Source organism: Pogona vitticeps, chromosome 5, assembly GCF_051106095.1.
Source record: "Pogona vitticeps strain Pit_001003342236 chromosome 5, PviZW2.1, whole genome shotgun sequence".
Taxonomy (NCBI): domain Eukaryota; kingdom Metazoa; phylum Chordata; class Lepidosauria; order Squamata; family Agamidae; genus Pogona; species Pogona vitticeps.
Window position 1 is genome coordinate 46,750,008 of NC_135787.1, and position 20,495 is coordinate 46,770,502.

The 20,495-nt window shown below is 41.6% G+C and overlaps 1 protein-coding gene across 3 annotated transcripts; it reads left to right on the top strand.

Annotated features, from left to right (window-relative positions):
* The first annotated feature begins 43 nt into the window (after nt 1-43).
* NPY2R (neuropeptide Y receptor Y2) lies at nt 44-19,372 on the top strand. Of its 3 annotated transcripts, none has more exons than XM_078394797.1 (2): nt 44-886; nt 13,283-19,372. In XM_078394797.1, exon 2 carries the CDS (start codon nt 13,310-13,312, stop codon nt 14,468-14,470), a length of 1,161 nt encoding a protein of 386 aa, XP_078250923.1. In that variant the 5' UTR covers nt 44-886; nt 13,283-13,309; the 3' UTR covers nt 14,471-19,372. The 3 variants fall into 3 exon arrangements, with proteins under 3 accessions (XP_078250923.1, XP_078250924.1, XP_078250925.1); XM_078394798.1 differs by having other exon boundaries at nt 44-435; XM_078394799.1 differs by lacking the exon at nt 44-886 and adding an exon at nt 918-5,462.
* Nucleotides 19,373-20,495: the final 1,123 nt, after the last annotated feature.

Below are 20,495 nucleotides of genomic sequence, written 5' to 3' on the forward strand. Positions count from 1 at the left end.
CTCCGTCCCACATTCTCCTCTCGCGTCGGCGCTCAGCAGCAGGGCGGGCTCTGGCAGGTGAGCGGCGGAGAGCCGCTCCTCGCTCTTGCCGCTGCCGCCCTTCCAGGCGCAAACTTCCAGCGAGGGGGACCGCTCGCCGGGCGGAGCTGGACAAGCCACGCCGCTGCTTTAGCCGAGTGAGGGCAGCGCGGCTCGGCCAGGGGAAGCAGAGGCGACGCTCCCTCGCCGAGGGCGGCGGGAAGAAGCCGAAGGGGCGCCAAAAAGTCGCCTCCAACTGCGGAGGACCCGCCAAAAGAGCGAGGCGCCCGCCCCCGCCATGCCTGGACCCTCGCCCCCTGACTTCCCTGCCGGGTAGCCATCGCGCCGGTCCGGTCCCCTCCCCTCCGCCGGCGTTGATTTTATGCGTCCTGTTCCGCTGCTCACCGTTTAAATCAGGTAGGGAAGCGCGACCCTCTAGATTCGCTCCGACTACAGCTCTCATCAACCCCACCCTATGATGACGATTGGTGGGAGATGTAGTTCCATCTCTGGAGCGCACCACCTTTCCCGGCCCCTGGTTGACACCTTGGACGCTTCTGCCCGGATCTTTCGTATTGATTTTTATTCGAAAGCCCAAGGAAGGAGCCCTTGAGCGCCGTGGGACCCTCCCCTGTTCCGGCTGCCAGGTGTACCTGCGAGAGGCGGGAGGAGAGCGCTGAAGATGGGCTTTGGTGCACCCTTCCGTGCCTCCTTTTTTTTGGGGGGGGTTTGCCTAGATCGCTCTAGCGCCTAACCGGAGAGAAGAGCCCTCGTGTGATGACGGTGCCTCGGTAGATCTTACTTAACGTCTCCTAGGTGAAAACAGAAGCCTCCAAGTGTTGTGGCTCAGAGGATTCAGCGCGGGCAGGTGAAAAACTGCTAGGGGAAAATACGTTGTGTTGTTGTGATCTTCTTAGAAACTGCTTTTAAAAAGTCATTAGACACTAAGGGCTAAGGAAGTATTGCCTTAACATATCCCATTCCTCCATGGTGGTCTGATTTAGCTGGGGCAATAAGTGGATTGAGCAATAAGACTCTCCAGTTGCAGCCTAATTTGCTGGTTTTCAAAAGCCATTTGGAATAAAATGGTTTGTTAGAGTGGGGGTAGTTTTCAAAATCTTGAACTTCCGTGCTTCATATTCAGCTAGCATTTTGCAACACAGCTTTTCTTTTCTTGCATGCTTTGGTTGAGCCTTACCATTTTGCCCCACCCTCACCATACCTCCCATTTAAGAAAGTTATCAATTAGTAATCGTTGTGTTTTTCAGAAAGCTAAAAGGATTGTTTTCCAGACCAACAGCTAGAGAGTGTGTTTGTTGCATGCGTTAAATATGTTTGAATTCAAGATAATCTCAGCTAACTCTAATGCCTTTTCCAAATAGGCTGCATCCTATAAATAATGAATTGGAGAGTTTTAAACATCAAAATTGAAGTCTTCCTCTTTTATTTTAAACCCTTGTTTCTCTCTTGACAGCTTTGTATGCCTTTCGGCTTTCTTCATTTGCAGAAAGTTAGGAGGGACTAGTTGCAGACTTTTACATCCTAAGTATTTTGAATGTGAAAACTGATTCCCATTGAAATCAGCAGCATTTGCTTCCAAGTGAATATCTTTATATTTGAGATTTAGAGACTGCTGAAATTGTCAAGCCAGAGTTCCACTGAACTCTGCATAGCTACTCCAGAGAACGAAGTCTGAGTATTGTGAGAGGTGTAACACACACCCATTCTCCTTCAGGAGCAGAGTTGGTGAAAACTAGGATGTTTCAGAATAGAAGAAATATGAGATGATACAATTACATTCTTAGCACACACACACCAAGTCTTTCCGATTTTCAGAATACCTTAACCATATGCTATTTCTTCTCTACTTGTGTTGTTGGGCTATAATGCATGTTTGTTTATTCCACCTCACATTTTTGCTGCTGCCAAAACAATTGCTTCCTCAGATTACGCTAACTCAGCAGAGCACTTTAATGAGGACATAAAATTATGATGGCAAGAGAAAATACCTTAACTAATCATTTTTAAGTCAAAAACAGGATAATAAGATTGTGGAATTAATGGGAAAAGAAGGCAAAATTTCTTGAGAACTGAAGAGGTTCTTCAGTGCAGTGGGCTAAACCCAAGGGTTAAATCCAAGTAGAGTTGATCTATTAAATCAATGAGACTTAGATAAACATTGATTTTACATGTCCCAGCCATTCAGTGGGTCTGCTCTAATTGGAACTTACAACTGCATTTAGCTCTTTGTTTATTTCATGTTGATAAGAGTGTTCGGCCTTATATTATTTTAAAGAGCATGTTGATATTTCATTTTTGCTGGTTAGGGAATGGGTTTAGAGATGTTTTGTTTGTAACTTGTAATGTTTCACCTGACTTGGGCTTAATAAATCCACAATGATACAATGAACCAAAAATGTCCCAGAAGATTGTGCCAGTGGCTCGTGAGGCAGATTGCAAAGTGCAACTATTTGTCACGACAATCCCACAACCGTACCTCCAAGGGGATTACATGAAAACAGAGAGCTACGTTGATTCTAATCAAGAAAGCAGCAATAACCATTTTCATCTCCACCGGGAGTAGGCCCTTTGTAAAGCCAATTTCTCTTCATTGCTTCTTCAAGATCAAAACACACTAAAATACTGTGCATTACACCTGAGATAGGTTGCAACAAGTTATTCTTGCTGATGGGGGTGGGGGGAGAACCTAATTCTTTATGGTGAGAACTGGAGTTACATTCAGAGGGAAAAGAGAAAGCCTGAGCATGAGCAGAGTGCCAGATCACAGTCCCTACTAAGAAAAAAGTTTCAGTGCTTCAGCCTTTTGAGCTATGGCTATGCTATAGTTTTTGGTTCTGCACCATTTGGTTTTTTCTTTCTTTCTCAAAACTTTTCATCAGACTAGATGGTGCCAAGCAAGGGATGGATATTTGGTACGTGCCTTAACTGTGTGCCATCTTGGCACTCTTTATGACTGCATGTTTATTTGATTCCCATGTATACAAGCAATCAAGATCACATTTCTGAGGAAGGAACCAAGTTAAGTATATCCCTCTAGTATTTTAATCATACGTGTCTTTGCATTTCTTTCAAAGTCCCACATTTTCAGGGTGGCACAAGTGGTTTGCTTCATTTTACCACAAGAGATAGTGTGTGTACATCATAGGTGAGCAGGGATTTGTAGCTGAACCTGGCAGAAGAACAAATAATCACTTTGGTCAGTGCAGCTGACTTCTTAGTAATCATGGTTAATGTTCTGGGTGATTGTGCTACTTTTGTTCATTTGTGCATGACCACAATACCGGTGTGTAATTCTGTTGTGTGGAAAAATGGACCCACACCTGCATTTCATCCATTAAAAGCCTTTTCATCACCAGTCAATAGATGTGGTCTGTTTCAAGCACATTAGTCCTGGGACCTCTGCCTCTCATACCGTTAAGCTCCAGCCTCACCAATATGAACCTTTACAGTTTAAAAAGCTTCAACAAGGGTATGCATATACAGTGGTGCCTCGCATCACGATGTTAATTCGTTCCAGCGAAATTGCTGTAGAACGAAAACGTCGTGAAAATAAAAAGCCCATTGAAGCGCATTGATACCCCTTCAGTGCGTTCCAATGGGCTGGAAACTCACCGTCCAGCGAAGATCCTCCATAGGGTGGCCATTTTTGGTGGCTGTCTTGTGAGGAATCCGTCCCAGAAAACAGTGAGGAGATGTTTTATTTACCCGGTGGCCATTTTGAAAGCGCTGATCAGCTGTAGGAAAATCTTTGTTTTGCAAAGAATCGGTTCTGGAAGCAGGGAACTGATCATTGCAAAGCAAAAAAACCTCATTCAGACCATCGTTTTGCGATCACAATTGCGATTGCAAAAAGATCGTCATAATGTGGTTTTGTCGTAATGCGGGGCAATCGTAAAGCGAGGCACCACTGTAACTGGTGGGACAGGATGAGATAGTTGTGAGTATTTAGCCAGACTCCCTCTCTCCTGATATTCAGGAAATTAGTGAAGTCAGAATTATATTAAACGGCTTTAATAATGTATCTCCCAGATGCTGGTAATATTACTGTTTAATTTTTCTTCTTTTTGTGCTTTCATCTTTTTCTTTCTTTCAGTATTGAGTTTAGATCTGGATCAGTGCACCTGCCCATACTGGTTGTATTGTTTTATAGGGTATATGGAATTCTGAATTTTTATTTGTAAATCACCCAAAGTAGAATATTCACTAGAGGGGCAATATAACAAGTAAATAAATGAATAAATAAATAAATATTTTTTAAAAAACTGTTTATTAGTTACATTTATGTCCCATCTTACCACCAATTACTATAGTTCAGTATCTTTGGCTCTCATGACACACCTGTGAGGCAGGCTGAGAGAGTGCGACTAGTTCAAGGTCATCCGGTGAGTTTTATGGTTCAGTGAAGAATTGAACCTGGATTTCCCATATCCTAATTGAAGTGGTTTGAAAATCATTCTGGAAACTTTCTGCAGGGTATCTGTATGATAGCTCTTTTTTCCCCCTCAGCAATTACACACTGAAGTGGAATGCAGGAGAAAAAACAAAGCTGGAGACTTGAAACCAGATAGACTGTGTGTTTGGGAGCAAAGTAACCTATAAGCATAAATTGAATATTCCACAGTGATCTTGTATATCTCTCACAGGGATACTGTGAAATTCATTTCTACTAGTCTGGATGGGAAGGAAAAAGTGGCGCAGCAGACTGGGCTCAAGATGTGATCGTATATGTATGGTATGGAGTCGACACATTTTAGATCCATTTCTATTTGTGTCTTTCAAATTTCTACATAAACAGAATCTAAGGTGGTCATCTTAGGGGTTTTTAGAGGGTGTTCTGTTCCCCATACAGTTTCTGAGCCAAGATGGGGTATTTTTGTGTACAGTGGAGATGGGGTGTGTTTGTCCAGATGTTCCTGGACTGCATCTCACATGATTCCTTGACACTGACTATATTGGCTAGGAGGGACATGTCCCCCTAGCCCTGCTGTGCCTCTGCTTCTTTCACAGGTGAACAGATTCTGTAACAAGATCAGTGCCAATCAAGCAGTATTGCCTTTGCAGGATCTAGGTCAACATGCCATGGGAGACACATGAATCAGGCTTCCAATGTTTGCTCACTTCTTTGCTTTTTCAAAACCAAAAGCAGTTTGGGCGCAGGAACTAGGGGAAAGCCTATTTGGTGTTTTCTTTCCTTGCCAATGTTTTGTTCAAACTCCCCTTTTGTTTCATGGAGTCAAAGGTAGAATGTAGAAACCCTTTTTTCTTTTCCACAGCTGGCTGGATAGCTCAGTGAGTTAAGTGTCTGGCTGCAGAGCCAAAGGTTGGGAGTTCAGTTCCCCACAGCGTCTTCGGCAAGTAGAGCCAGCCGGCCTAAGCTTTGGGCAAGCAGTAGAATCCCAGGACACACTCAGAAGAAAGAGCTAGTAAGCAACGTTTGAGTATTTTCTACCTAGAAAAACCTGATAACTATTGTCATAAGAATCAACTTGACAGCACACTATGATGATGATGATGATGATGATGGTAGTGGTGGTGGTGGTGGTGGTGGTGGTTGTTATTATTATTATTATTACTTATCTTATCTTATCTTATCTTATCTTATCTTATCTTATCTTATCTTATCTTATCTTATCTTATCCCAGCAGGGTGGGTGGGATGCAGATGAATGCTAGTGCAAGCAAGTAGCAGAAAGGTTAAGTCAGCGTTCCCCTACCTGGCCTAAATCTCTAGCCTTTGTGGCTGTTGAGGTTATGAAAAGCTGGGTGTGAAAATCCTATCACTTGAAATGTGCATCCCTCAGAGTTTCTTCCAGTTATTTCAAAGGAGGGAGGGGCAGAAGCAAATTAAACACAGTATACTGAAATAGAGGCATATTCTGTATACTGTCTCACAAGAATAAAAACTATATACGGTACTTAAAATATGGCCAAGGCCTGGCATTTAAAACAAGGAGGTACAGATAAACATTAAAGGTAAAGGTTCCCCTTGACAATTTTTGTCCAGTCGTGTTCGGCTCTAGGGGGCGGTGCTCATCCCCGTTTCCAAGCCATAGAGCCAGCGTTTTTGTCCGAAGATAATCTTCCGTGGTCACATGGCCAGTGCGACTTAGACACGGAACGCTGTCACCTTCCCACCGAGGTGGTCCCTATTGATCTACTTGCATTTGCATGCTTTCGAACCGCTAGGTTGGCGGGAGCTGGGACAAGCGACGGGCACTCGATCTTATGACTGCTTGGTCTTCTGACCCTGTAGCACAGGCTTCTGCGGTTTAGCCCATACCGCTACCACATCCCAAACATTAAGGAAAGGGGAAAGAAATTTAATTTCTTTTTCAAAATTCCATTTATGAGGGAATGTAAAGGTGACATTGTGATTAATTTAATGGATTTCTTGTTTAATTGGCTTCTCAACTGCCTTTTTTCCAAGTTATGTTCATCACTCCTTTTTTTAAGTGCAAAGGTGGGGATGAAAATGTAATGAATAAGCATTTTCACAATATCTTGTCTGAAAGCCTGTTGTGTAGTTAGGTAAACAATGTAACCTTTAGAGGCAAATTGCACACCAAGTTGTGGTATCCAGTATACAACAGATAATGTCCATGGAGATTTCTTCAGGTAATTTGCCTCCATAGGTTACATTGTTTGCATAACTGTGCAACAGGGTTTCAGCCCTTGATTAGCGTTTGATAGGGCCTGGAAGGCAGATAAAATTGCTCTGTAGGCTATCCTTCCTCTGAGGCGTAGAGCAGGCTGATGTATAAGTGAATAAACACATGTTTGAAATGAATGTCCACAGAGTGAACTTTGAAACTTCTCAGTGAGGTTGCTATGTTAGTTTGTTTCAAGCATTAAACATTAAACAATATAACAAAAACATACAAACAAAAAACAGAAGTGTAGCAGTACTTTAAAAACTGGCAGATTATTTCAGTTTGAGTCTTGTCACTCAATGACATTAGTGCAGAGACAGACACTGGAAGTTCGACTTCCTGTTGTGTGTCCCAGGAGAAGAGCCAGCCTATGTATCTGTGGAGAAGCTACACAGCCCTATGGTGTTCCCAGAAAAAGGGAACAGTAAACTATATATGAGTAGTCTATATCTAGAAAACCTTGAAAAAGATTGCCTTAAGTTGGAATTGACTTGATAACATGTAATTATTATTGCTATTATTATTATTATTTCAGAGATTACAAGCCCCTTCCTCAGACATAGCTTACAGGTTCCTTAGACATAGATTGTAGTTCACTTTTTTTGTGTCTCAGGAAATGGATTATGTTCCACTAAATCTCCCATTGGTCAGTCTTTAAGGCGCCACAATTATTTTGTTTTTATTTTTAAATCTTCTGAAATGGTGGATTTCCCCCAGGACAGATCCTACACCTGGGCATAGTGAGGAAGAAAGATAAGCTGTATAAGGAGGTGTATTGGGAAGAAACACCTCGACATTCCTTCTGAATCTCCTGCTGTAGCTATCAGCAGCCTGTCCTGCCACATTTTGTAAGCCAGCCTGTTGCCCTCAGACTGAGGGGATACTACTCAAACAGTCTGATCACCTTCTGTAGATGGAATGGCTGTCCTTTGCCTCAGACCGCAAAATGTCTTGGGTGAATTCTGGGCTCTGCAGTCCAGAAATGTGAATCACATCACAACTTTTTAGGGTAAGAGTTCTGTGCATTTCCATGTATAGTATACATAAAGGACAAAACAAATACATTATAGGGATGACATTGTAGAAATACGGTGCTCTGTTGAGAAAGGCAGTACAGAATTCCAATAAGGCTAGGATGGCTCATTACGTTCTCATTGACCCAGGCTACGTCTTGTCTTGTCAAATGGCAGCTAGGGAAACAATTCTGACACAAAGGATGGATCCCACTGCTGCTATGATGCCTGTTTCTATTCTCTGCACCACATGTATTAAATGCAGGTGGCAAGAATATGTACAGTAGTGTAGGAAACTTGAGGTACACCAGATGTTTAAACTATAACACCCATAATCCCTATCCGTTTACCGTGCTGGCTGGGTTTCATGGGAGTGGTAGTCTAAACCATCTGGGATGTACCCTGTTGCCTTTCCCCCATGGTACTCTCTGTTCAGCCAACTAGTTTACTAGATAGGGTTGTGCTGTTTCATTTCAGTTTGCCTACAAGATACAGTATCTGCACTTCCAGAGACTGCAAAAATCACTTTTTAAAAGCTGTTGTTCCCAGAACTGCACAGCCAGCATGATCATTGGTTTGATTCTGCAGTTTCATTTTATTTTTACTCTGCACATAGTTGACAGCCATTTATAGTAGCAGTAGCAGTATTATCATAACTCATGTCTGAGAAAAAAAAAATAAAAAAATAAGGATTTTCAAGAAACACTGGAAAGTGTTACAGCTTAAGAGTAATGTTGGGTGAATTTTAAAAAGAGTGAATGAAGAATAGCAGATGTAAAGAAGAGTTCAGGTAGAAGCATGCCAAATTGCACAACGTGAAAGTGTGTGAATTGTTTAACAAAGCCAGTCTTTTCTATTATGCATCAATTTCCACCTAGAACATAAGTTTGGGAATGTATTCTCAAACATATTGTGGGGTTTCTGAAATATTTTGTTGAGATAAAGAGGATTGCTGAAACAGATTGGCATTGCAGTCTTAGATGCATCTACTCTGAAGTAAGTCATATTATAGTATTTATTGATTTGATTTGATTTGATTTGATTTATACCCCGCCCGTCTGGTCTAAAAGACTAAGTTAGTGGATATAGGACTGCAGCCTTAAAAGTGCGGTTTTCTGCACATCCACATTTCTGTGTGTTCAGAGCATCCTCTCAAACCTAGGTTACCCTGCACCATCCATGAATAATTGGAAGAGTTCTGACTGCTTTAAAATGAATTAGAAAACACCAGCCCAATCCATCTCTTTCTTAAAATGAATGGGAGAAGTCTATTCTAATGTTCCTCTGATTATGTGAACAAAATGGTAACAGGTTTGATAAAAAGCCTGTGGAATTAGGATCTGGCTCTTCCTTTTCTGTCCATAAAAGATCTGTACCCTCCAAATGTCTAAACAGAAATGGTTTCTTTTTCAAATACCATTCCAAGTGTGTTCCAGTGCTGAAACAACATCTCCTGTTATTTGTAAATGAGCTTTTTAGATTTAATTTCAAACACCCCACGACATCAAATATGGCTTCTGTTCTTTTACTGTTTATTCTAGGGTACAGTTTGTACTCTTGGAAGCTAGTTGTTTTCCTGCACTGGCGTTTTTTAAAGAGAAGGGAAAGAAGAGTCTCCTCACATGTTTATTTTAGACGATCACAGGCATGTATGTCAGTCACTAAGTGACTTTAAAAGGATTTGAGGTGGGGGCTAAAAGCAGAACTGTTTCTTTGGCTTCCTCCTGCTTGACACATTGCTTCTGACATTCTCTTTGACAGGACCGATCACTTTCAAATAGTTAATAATCAGAATGCCATGTCATTGGCCAGAAAGGCCAACTTAATTCCCAGGTGCAATGTGATGAAGAGATGCTTCAAATGTGACATATCTCCTCTACATGAAGAAAAATTCTCCTTGTGCAAGATCATATCAACTTTGTGTCATGTGACAAATACCCAGAGATAAGGAAAGTTACTTTTTTGAACTACAGCTTCCAGAATAATCCAACCAGTATAGCTGATGGCAGCTGTGTGCTGCTGTTTTGCTGTTTCCCTGGCTTGGGGCAGTTTCACAGTGCAGAGATATGTGGTAAAATGGATACATGCACAACCATTTATAGTTGAGGGAGGGAGACTTGTTTTATAAAGCATCAATTTGCACTCTGCTAGAGGTGTGTGATGATAGCATCTGGTGACTGTTGTGAATAAATCTTACTGCTAGGGGGAGGGAAGAAGTGCAAACATGGTGAGGGAGAGACAGAGCTGACCCTGAGAGCAGAAAGAAATGCAGACTTGAAAGGCCAGTGTGGAAAAGCAGGCTTGTGATGGGATGTATCCTGTAGATTCCACCATGTCGAATATACAGTAGCCAATATCTGTGAAAAACTGGAAAGGCTGGTAGGATTGTTTGGGATTGCTGCTGAAAAATAAGAATTATTCAGGAGACAGGCAGGGGGAAGGGAGGGGTTTAATGGTTAATAACTCAGGAAATCTGTTTGGGTATCACACAGAAAAACAGATTCCTGGGGTTGGTTTCAGAACCATGAAAGGTGGCTTATGAAGGTCTCTTACCCTATCTCAGTAATACAACAGAGGAACAAGAAGTGACATCAGAGAGAGAGGAGGAGGAAGGAAGCCTAAAAATATGGATGTGAACATAAATCTAAGAAATACAGAAGGGGAAAAACACATCCAGTTTTCTGACTGACAACTAATGTAAATCTCTTGCAACTTGTGTTTTTCCTGAAAGTCTATTCCCTACCAACCATCTGACATAAGAATGCAATTTAGCTGGTTGTATTCATTGAGTATAATAGTAAGTCCATCTTTGTTCTTTCTCCTTGTCTAGCAAAACACCATTGTGCTCAAAACAGATTTCCTCTCTTATGCCTGGAAATTTTTTTGTAAATATCATCTTGTCTAAAAGTAATAGCAAAGGATGTCCTTTCCTCCTGTCCCCTGAAGAGTGATATCCTTTTTATTTTTTAGGTGGAGGATGAAAGTTTTGATGGAATGCAAATGAAAGAGTGACAGATTGGGAAAATATAAGTTGTATAAGGAGAAGTACAGGGTGTGGCCCAAAAAAAAACACCCCAATTTTGCTTAGCTATTGGTCCAACGCTAGTGAAGTGGGGCAGGTCGCAGGCAGTTCTTTTGGTAGTATATGCCTTACCATTTTCAGTGACCACCATGGCTTGTATGGGTATGTACCATGTATTCATCACTGAAGCATTTATCAAAAACAAATCTGATTGTGACACAGAACTTTGCGTATCCACTTTGTGCTCGGTCAAAATGCTGCTGTTCCAGCCAAAAACTCATATTGCTATGGCCTGAAAAATTCAGGGCCACAAGGTCGGTGTCAGAGCCATGGTGCAGCTAAAAAAGATAAGGCATACGCTACTGAAAGACCCTGCTGGGACACACCCCACTTCACTAGTGCTGGAACAATAGCTAAGTGAAATCTGGAAGTTTTTTCCCCTTGCACCCTGCATAACACAAGGCAAAGGAGGAAGGAATTGGAATTTTTAGTGCTTTGTTAAACACCTTGAGGTCAGAATGCGCGTAATATTTTGTTATGTCCTATCAGGTCACTTCTAACTTTCGGATACCCTAATAGTGTTTTCAAGGTAGGTGAGATATTTAAGGAGCTTTTTTTACCATTATCATTTCCTCCTGAGTGTCATGGGTGAGCAGGGATTTGAACTAAGGTCTCCTGATCCTAGTCTGCAGCCATTATACCACACTGGATCTTTTACGTAATACATCATCTGATACTGTACTGCTTTTTTGTGCAGCACTGCTGTGTATAAGAGGTTAGCAGATGTCATGCTTGTGAGACATTATTTCATAGTTTAGCCAAATCCAGGAGCTGTGGGTGTGGAGAGGGAGGGAGGACATAGATGTTAGTTTATGATGCAGAGCCAATTATGTGGAGAAACACAGCATCCACTTATCCAGATGATCTGGAGATATAGAAAACTAACTTACAAGATATCTAAAATTGGCTAGCAGAGTGGTGTATAGGTCTGGTCAAAGGCAAGGAACAGGGATGATGAGCACTAAGACTAGGAGGTTTGTGATTAATACAAAGCAAGCCATGGAATAGTTTGAAAGTTTTCCTATTTTTGAACTACTGGATAGTAGAAACCCTTAATGCCTGCTGCACATTGCCCAAAGATTAGCCTAATTATTCCTGCCTTCATTCTGGCTGGCTGTACCCATCATGCAGCTGTATAGGACACAAAACAAAGATTTCTGTCATAAGAAGCATACAGTCTTGAGTTTTGACTGCTGGGATGAAAGAGTCAGGAAAGAAAGGATAAGATTTACAAGAGATGAATACAAGGTAGCATAGCTATATGCACTTCTTTTTTTATTTGCTCCAATTAAGCTAGCCAATTCTGAGTTGTCTTTCTAAAACATTTACTTTCCAACTAGAATGACAGTGATAGTTCTGACATTATGTCTGTGGTATTAAGCAGCGGCTGTTGGACTTATTTTGGTGGTTGCATGTACATGGAAACATGAAAAAATATTGTTGGTCAAATCTGTGCTAAAACTGTGGTTGTGATAGATTCTGTAAGGAAAAAGTACTGATTTCCTAAGTCCTGCAGCAATCGGGGTAGAAAATGCATATGTGTATGTGCATGTGTAGAAAGGTGTATTAGCCCATTTTGATGGAATACAAATGCTGAAAAACCTGGAAAATGTAGCTTGTATAAGGTGACATACAGTACAAGACAGAGGAGAAATGTTCATATTTTTATATTTGGATAAGAACTGCCGGGTAATTAAGTGGTTTATGCACCTGGCTGCAGAGACAGAGGCTGTGAGTTCAATTCCTTTCTGTTCCTCTCTGTCAGGGTCTGGACTTTATGATCCATAGTGTCCCTTCCAGCTCTACAGTACTAAGATTAAAAAGTGCTTTGAAGTCAAGAGATGCATAACATATTAATTAATGCAGCATCTCTTTGTATCAGAGGTCTGTACCTTTCACTCTTCTAAAAAATCCCCTTCCCCACTGGTGTTAATTGATTGGGAAAATAAGCACACAACATCTAGGGCTAGCATATATATTTTGGGCCTTCTAGGAGGAGACTTTGAATCTGACAGATGGAAGGCCTCTCCTGATATGATCCCAGATACAATCTCAGATATGCCACATTTTGGGGTCACCATCTGCAGCATACCACTCCACTGTGATGGCATTTTCTGTTCATGGAGCAGACCACCCATAACATCCTGTAACTCTCTGGATTATTCCCAATATCTAGCCCTTTCTAAGCCCATTCTAAGTACTTGTGGTCTCTGCCCATGAGGAGAAGGAGCAGTGGTGAGCATTTTAGGTCCCAGTTCTCCGTTCCTATTCTCATGATCACTAATCATGCTTAGAGGGTAACTGCATGTCTGCAGTGACCTTAGGTGAGCTGTGGAGATCCTCCATCCTGTTCAAAACAGTAAGGAAATTGCAGGGCCTCACTATAATAATTTTAACCAGTAAACAAGTTCTCTGCTTCTAATTTTGCTTACTGTTTTCTGTGTATAGATTTGTATTTCCTTCTCTTTTACATATCCATTTTCTTGGTATTCTTCGCAGGAGGAATTTAGACCACGTGCAGAGAACATGGGGCTGATGGGAGGATCAAAAGCAACTGGGAACTGGACTAGTCAAGCAAAAATGGATCTCTACTCCAGACTGAATGTGCCAGGCCTTTCCAAACCATACAGTGATCTGCCCATTGACCCAAAAGGCGATCTGAAGGACAGCACCAATTTGGTTGAGGTGCAGATAGTTCTCATCTGTGCCTACTGCGCTATTATCTTACTAGGCTTAGTTGGCAATTCACTGGTGATTCATGTGGTGATCAAGTTCAAGAGCATGCGCACTGTGACAAACTTCTTCATTGCCAACTTGGCAGTGGCTGATTTGTTGGTCAACACACTCTGTCTGCCTTTCACTTTAGTTTACACCTTACTGGGGGAATGGAAGCTTGGCCCGGTACTTTGTCATCTGGTGCCCTATGCCCAAGGCCTGGCAGTGCAGGTATCTATAGTGACTTTAACTGTTATCGCCCTGGACCGGCACCGCTGCATTGTGTATCATTTAGAGAGTAAGATCTCCAAAAGGATCAGCTTCCTTATCATTGGAGTAGCTTGGGCTGGCAGTGCTATCTTAGCTAGTCCCCTGGCCATCTTTCGAGAGTATTTCTCCATTGAGCTGAATCATGACTTCAAGATGGTGGTCTGTGCTGAGGCTTGGCCTAGGGAAAGCCTGGTCAATTATGGTACCATCTATAGTGTCTCGATGCTCCTGATTCAATATGTCTTGCCTCTGGTGATCATCTCATATGCCTATATCCGTATCTGGAGTAAGCTGAAGCACCATGTTAGTCCTGGGGCAGGAAATGATCACTACCATCAGAGACGTCGGAAAACAACCAAGATGCTGGTATGTGTGGTGGTGGTGTTTGCAGTCTGCTGGCTGCCATTTCACATCTTTCAGCTTGTCAGTGATATTGACAGCAAAGTGCTGGATCTTCAGGAATACAAACTGATCTACACCCTCTTTCATGTCATCGCCATGTGCTCGACGTTTGCCAATCCCCTTCTATATGGCTGGATGAACAACAACTACAGAACAGCTTTCCTCACAGCTTTCCAGTGTGAACAGCAGCTGGATTCCATTCACCCTGAGGTGTCACCTGCACTCAAAGCCAAGAAGAACCTGGAAGTCAAAGAGAATAGTTGCAATGGGTTGCCATTCTCACAACCTACAAGTGTCTAAGGGCCAAAAAAGATGTGCTATAGAGATGTCCAACTGCATCTTCAAATCTTTTATTAATCCCAGGAGTATATCTGTGAGTCCAAAGGCATTTAGACTGAGGCTGGGGTGGGGATGGAGAGGGAATCAATATTTTATTGTCCTCCCTGTGCCATTTTCCTGGCGTAGAATGCCTCTAGCAGGTACTAACCCCGTTAGAAAAACACATATAAATAAGCTATGGAGATGGAAGTGGGATTGGGCAAAGAAGAAGGAAGTTTTAGGTCTTGCTCCCCTGAGGTCCTGATCCAGATCTCATCCTTATCTAGCTTGTATTTGTATTTGCACAAGGAGATGTATTCACACATCTCTATCATATGTATTGTTTGGACTCCAAAGAAGTGAATCTGGACATTAATTTGATCAGCTGCATTTTCGACACAGATATACATAATTTTATGAACTGAAGGAAATCTGAGAAGCGTAAAGACTTTCATTTTCAAGGGACCAGTCATTTCTCATTAAATATAAAGTCAGATCCAAAGAAATATGACAGACAAACATGATTTATGGTTGCCTACAGAGACTTCAGATGCACAGACAGTATTAATACAAAAGAAAAGGTTTACCATTTTTGCTATATTTCAAAAAGTAAAGGAGGGTTAGAAGCACTGGAATTTGAAGGCTGAATTGTGGACCCCACGTACAGTTACCTTTTTGGCCCAAAGTTCAAAATACCTTCTGATGGTGAAGGTGGAGATTGCTGATGAAGCTCAGATTTGCTGCATCTTATTTGTTTGGTTCTGGAAAGGGGAGTGGGGTTCCTGTAAGTCAGAACACAGAGTAATTTCTGCTGTTTCTACTTTAATTTACAGTAAGCCATTCAATTTTCCAACTGAAGTGAAACCTAAGGTCATAAAAATGTAAACAAATATTGATAAGTCATTTTTCAATGAAAATCTGGAGGATAAACTACTAAACAGGCTTTTGTTTGTACTATATGTGAAGTACGTATAATTAGGACAATGTCCAAATGGGTAATTAGTGAACAATGTTAATGGCGATTAAGAAACAACCATGCATCCTGTGACCTCATTTTAAAGTCCTGTTCTGGAAGGAGAATGGAAAGGAAAATTTTGCATAAATGTTTCAGAGCTGTTAAGGCCACTGAAAATCATGACAGGATGAACCTGTCCTTGCTGAAGAGTAGCCGCTCACCATCTGATCACTACTGAGTTATGAAAGGGTTAATGATAGTCATTTGTTTGAAAAGTAGCTTATGAAGTTCTCTGCCATTTGACAGAACATAAGCGTCTCTCTGGCAGGTCCTTGTCCTGCTGCTAATAATCAGAATATTTTGTCTTCTTCCTCATCTTCTTTATAATGATCTTTGTACCATTTGCCATAGGAAGTCTTTCTTTTGTTAATTGTGTGTGTGGTTTTTGTTTGTTTGTTTGGTTGGTTTTTTTTTTTTTTGGTAGAGACTAGAGATCAGTGAGAACATTGAGGAAGAGGGTTAATATTTTCCAAAGTTCACAAATGTTTTCATAAACAGTGAAAAGAACAAATCTGCCCGTCTCTGAGAAGTCTGCTTTTGATTCTTTGTACATTCAACTACGTTTGTGGTGCTGAATTAGAGTTGCCACCTTTTTGTGTGTGGAAAGGCTCCTCCCCCTGAACTTGTTAACAGGGAAGTGTTTCTTAAAAGAGAAGTTAGGTGCAACAAGGTCCTTGCCATATTAGCACTAGCTGTACCTCTCAGATTTTACTCGTACAGGCAACTAAAGATTAATTCTGCCCATTTTTGAAAATAACTTTTCAAAATTGATGTCTTTTCCATAAATATGACAGAGAGAACTTATGATCCAAGACATATGAAAGTGGAAGAAAGCCAAATTAAGATCTGTCCAACCTCAGCCAAATCAGTGTATTCTTAGACATATCTACTCAGAAGTAAGCTTCTTTATATGGAACAGGACTTATTTCTAGGTTAGTAGATTATGTATTGCCAGCAAAAACAAGACCTGGAGGTGATGGTGGCTCTGATCATCAGCTTCTTATAGCAAAACTCGAGCTTAAACTGAAGAAAGTAGGAAAAACCACTGGGCTAGTCAGGTATAATCTAAATCAAATCCCTTATGAATACACAGTGGAAGTGAAGAACAGATTTAAGGAACTAGATTTGGTGGACAGAGTGCCTGAAGAGGCTCGTAACATTGTACAGGAGGCAGCAACAAAAACTATCCCAAAGCAAAGGAAATGCAAGAAAGCAAAGTGGCTGTCCAATGAAGTCTTACAAGTGGCAGAGAAGAGAAGAGAAACGAAATGCAAGGGAGATAGGGAAAGTTACAGAAAATCGAATGTAGACTTCCAAAGAATAGCAATGAGAGACAAGAGGACCTTAAATGAACAGTGCAAAGAAATAGAGGAAAATAATAGAAAGGGAAAAACCAGACATCTGTTCAAGAAAATTGGAGATATTAAAGGAACATTTTGTGCAAAGATGGACATGATAAAGGACAAAAATGGTAGGGATCTAATAGAAGCAGAAGACATCAAGAAGAGGTGGCAAGAATACACAGAAGAATTATACCAGAAAGATCTGGATGTCCCAGACAACCCAGAGAGTGTGGTTGCTGATCTTGAGCCAGACATCCTGGAGAGAGAAGTGGGCCTTAGAAAGGATGGCTAACAACAAGGCCAGTGGAGGTGATGACATTCCAGTGGAACTATTTATAATCTTAAAAGATGATGTTGTTAAGGTGCTACACTCAATATGCCAGCTAGTTTGGAAAACTCAGCACTGGCCAGAGGATTGGAAAAGATCAGTCTACATCCCAATCCCAAAGAAGGGCAGTGCCAAAGAATGCTCCAACTACTGTACAACTGCATTCATTTCACACGTTAGCAAGGTTATGCTCAAAATCCTACAAGGTAGGCTTCAGCAGTATGTTGATCAAGAACTCCCAGAAGTACAAGCTGGATTTCGAAGGGGCAGAGGAACTAGAGACTAAATCACTAACATTATGGATTATGGAGAAAGCCAGAGAGTTCCAGAAAAACATCTACAGTACTTCTGCTTCCTTGACTACGCAAAAGCCTTTGACTGTGTGAACCACAGCAAACTATGTCAAGTTCTTAAAGAAACGGTAGTGCCTGACCACCTTATCTATCTCCTGAGAAATCTATATGTGGGACAGGAAGCAACAGTTAGAACTGGATATGGAACAACTGATTGGTTCAAAATTGGGAAAGGAGTATGACAAGACTATATTGTCACCCTGCTTATTTAACTTATATGCAGAATACATCATGTGGAAGGCAGGACTGGATGAATCCCAAGCCAGAATTAAGATTGCCAGAAGAAATATCAACAACCTCCGATATGCAGATGAGACGACTCTGATGGCAGAAAGTGAGGAGGAATTAAAGAACCTCTTAATGAGGGTGAAAGAGGAGAATGCAAAAAATGGTCTGAAGCTCAACATAAAAAAAAAACTAAGATCATGGCCACTGGTCCCATCACCTCCTGGCAAATAGAAGGGGAAAATATGGAGGCAGTGACAGATATTTCTTTCTTGGGCTCCATGATCACTGCAGATGGTGACAGTATCTTAAAAAGCAGAGACATCACCTTGCCGACAAAGATCCACATAGTCAAAGCTATGGCTTTTTCCAGTAGCGATGTATGGAAGTGAGAGCTGGACCATAAAGAAGGCTGACCACCAAATAATTGATGATTTTGAATTGTGGTGCTTGAGGAGACTCTTGAGAGTCCCCTGGACTGCAAAGAGAACAAACCTATCCATTCTGAAGGAAATCAACCCTTAGTGCTCACTGGAAGGACAGATCCCGAAGCCAAGGCTCCAATACTTTGGCCATCTCATGAGAAGAGAAGACTCCCTGCAAAAGAACCTGATGTTGGGAAAGTGTGAAGGCAAGAGGAGAATGGGACAACAGAGGATGAGATGGTTGGACAGTGTCATTGAAGCTCCCAACATGAATTTGACCCAACTCCAGGAGGCAGTGGAAGACAGGACTGCTTGGCGTGCTCTGGTTCATGGGGTCACGAAGAGTCGGACACAACTTAATGACTAAACAACAACAAGATGCTGTATTATAGCCCAAACCTGCATTTTTCAGTATCCTGATGCCTAGGTATTTTACTATCCTATTTTCTGCCTTCTTCCTTTGTTTTCAGTAAGGGTTTGTATTTTGTTTATTGAGATGTACACAATTTTTTTAAAAAAAAATTAACGTTGCAGATCACAGTTTGCAGTTTTTGCATATGGAAAGATTAGTAGTATAGTATTGAAGAACTAAAATAAAATGAAGTGAAGTAAATGACAAGTTTATTGGTGTGGACACTGTTCTACTCTCAGGACAAAGCTCAGGCACTTTTGATGAATACCTTGTAGTGGGGAAATGGCAATGATAGAACTTTCAGGTTTTCTTTACAGCCTGCTCTGTACACTTAAGTGTTTGGAGGTAAGCCACTTGTATTCTTGGTATTGAATTGGCTCAGATGGGAGCATTCATCTTAAGTGAGCTACAGATTGAGTTGGTGGCATCATTAACTCATCAAGTTTGAAACTGCTCCTGGTGTATTGTGAAATGCTAAAAAAGAACAGGATTTGATCCTGTGGAAACGCTCCCCAATGCTTGCTCATCTGGCTCAATGGTTACATGCTTTTTGCAGTTTGTGCTTCCATGCTGCACACATGTTGGATCATCACCCACCATTGCACTATCTGGGGTTACAAAAACATCAAAAAGAATGTAAACAAGATAACAATGTGATGCTTTGCCTTTGTACACTGATAAGTGATGTATGCATGCATGTTGTAAACAGTTAAGCTCCTTATGCTCAGGTATAAGAGTTGACTCTCCTGTAAAATGCACAGCTATAAATGGCAATGCACAGTTCTTCGATGTCCTTGGCTTGCTTTTGTTGTTGTTTTATTTCTTGGACTCATTGAGGTTAAGACCAATAAGGCCATAGCCAACATTTCCCCCCATACAGACTTCAGGACAAATGTGATGTGACATCAGAGCCATCTGCTTAAGTGTGCCCTATTCACACACAAAAGAAAGAGTGACAGTAGACAATTTGAAGGACAGATGTCACATGGGCCATGGTGCTGGGTTTTCTCCTACTTAAAACCCGCCCCCTGCCCTGGACCCAGCTGTGCTGCATGCAGATGTCACTAATAAACTTCACCCTCACAGTGGGGCGAAATGCTTGACACAAAGGCACCAAAGCAGTGGGGCTTGGGAAGAATTCTGTCTTCTTTCGTCATAAGTGATCAGGGCATGCATCTGCCATCTGACCCTTAAGTGATCCATTCGTACAGCCCTGGACATTCCCTAAAATGTAAATCAGTGACTTGGATTTTGAGCATGAATGCAATCATGCCATTGCTTTTGGTCCTTAGGAATGAGAGGTGATAGGACTCATACCTCTCTGGAATCCATCCCCCATAGCACAAAGCAATTCCTCTTAATGAAAATTAAGAGATGGATGTGGATAGAAAATGGTTACCTCATACATGGCAAGATGTGATGTGTTTTGTTGAAATCTAGCATATTATGATGTGCACACCGAGCTCTGCCACCCACCCACAAGTTCTTAACCATCTAGAAACCACAGTCTGAACTGTTGGAATTTCTTGATTTAGCTACTCTGGCTTGTTTAAGCTGTGGCTTGTTATGTTGTCAGATCTTACAGTTGTGGCTTGGGTCTGGCCAGTTTCCCCATGGTCCCGTCTGAAACAGGAGGTGATAAGAGAGGTGGGAAAGAAAGGAAAACAGGGACAAGCTACAATGTAGTCTGTGGGTCCAGAAACAAACCATGGGGAACAGAAACTGTGTATTAATCCCCCTATTTTCTGTGGCTGGTCTTTAGCATGTGGAAGAGATTCCCTGGCTGAGCTGGACCAGAGGTTTAATTGCTTTGCCAAACAACCATGTCCTGACAGTTTGAGTGCCTTTGGATAATTTATTGCACCACTGCAGAAGCTTCCAGTTTTTCCAAGGAAAACTGAAATTT

What these genes read in the sequence shown, in the direction of transcription:
- NPY2R (XM_078394797.1), top strand. Translation starts at nt 13,310, where the DNA reads ATGGGGCTGATGGGAGGATCAAAAGCAACTGGGAACTGGACTAGTCAA.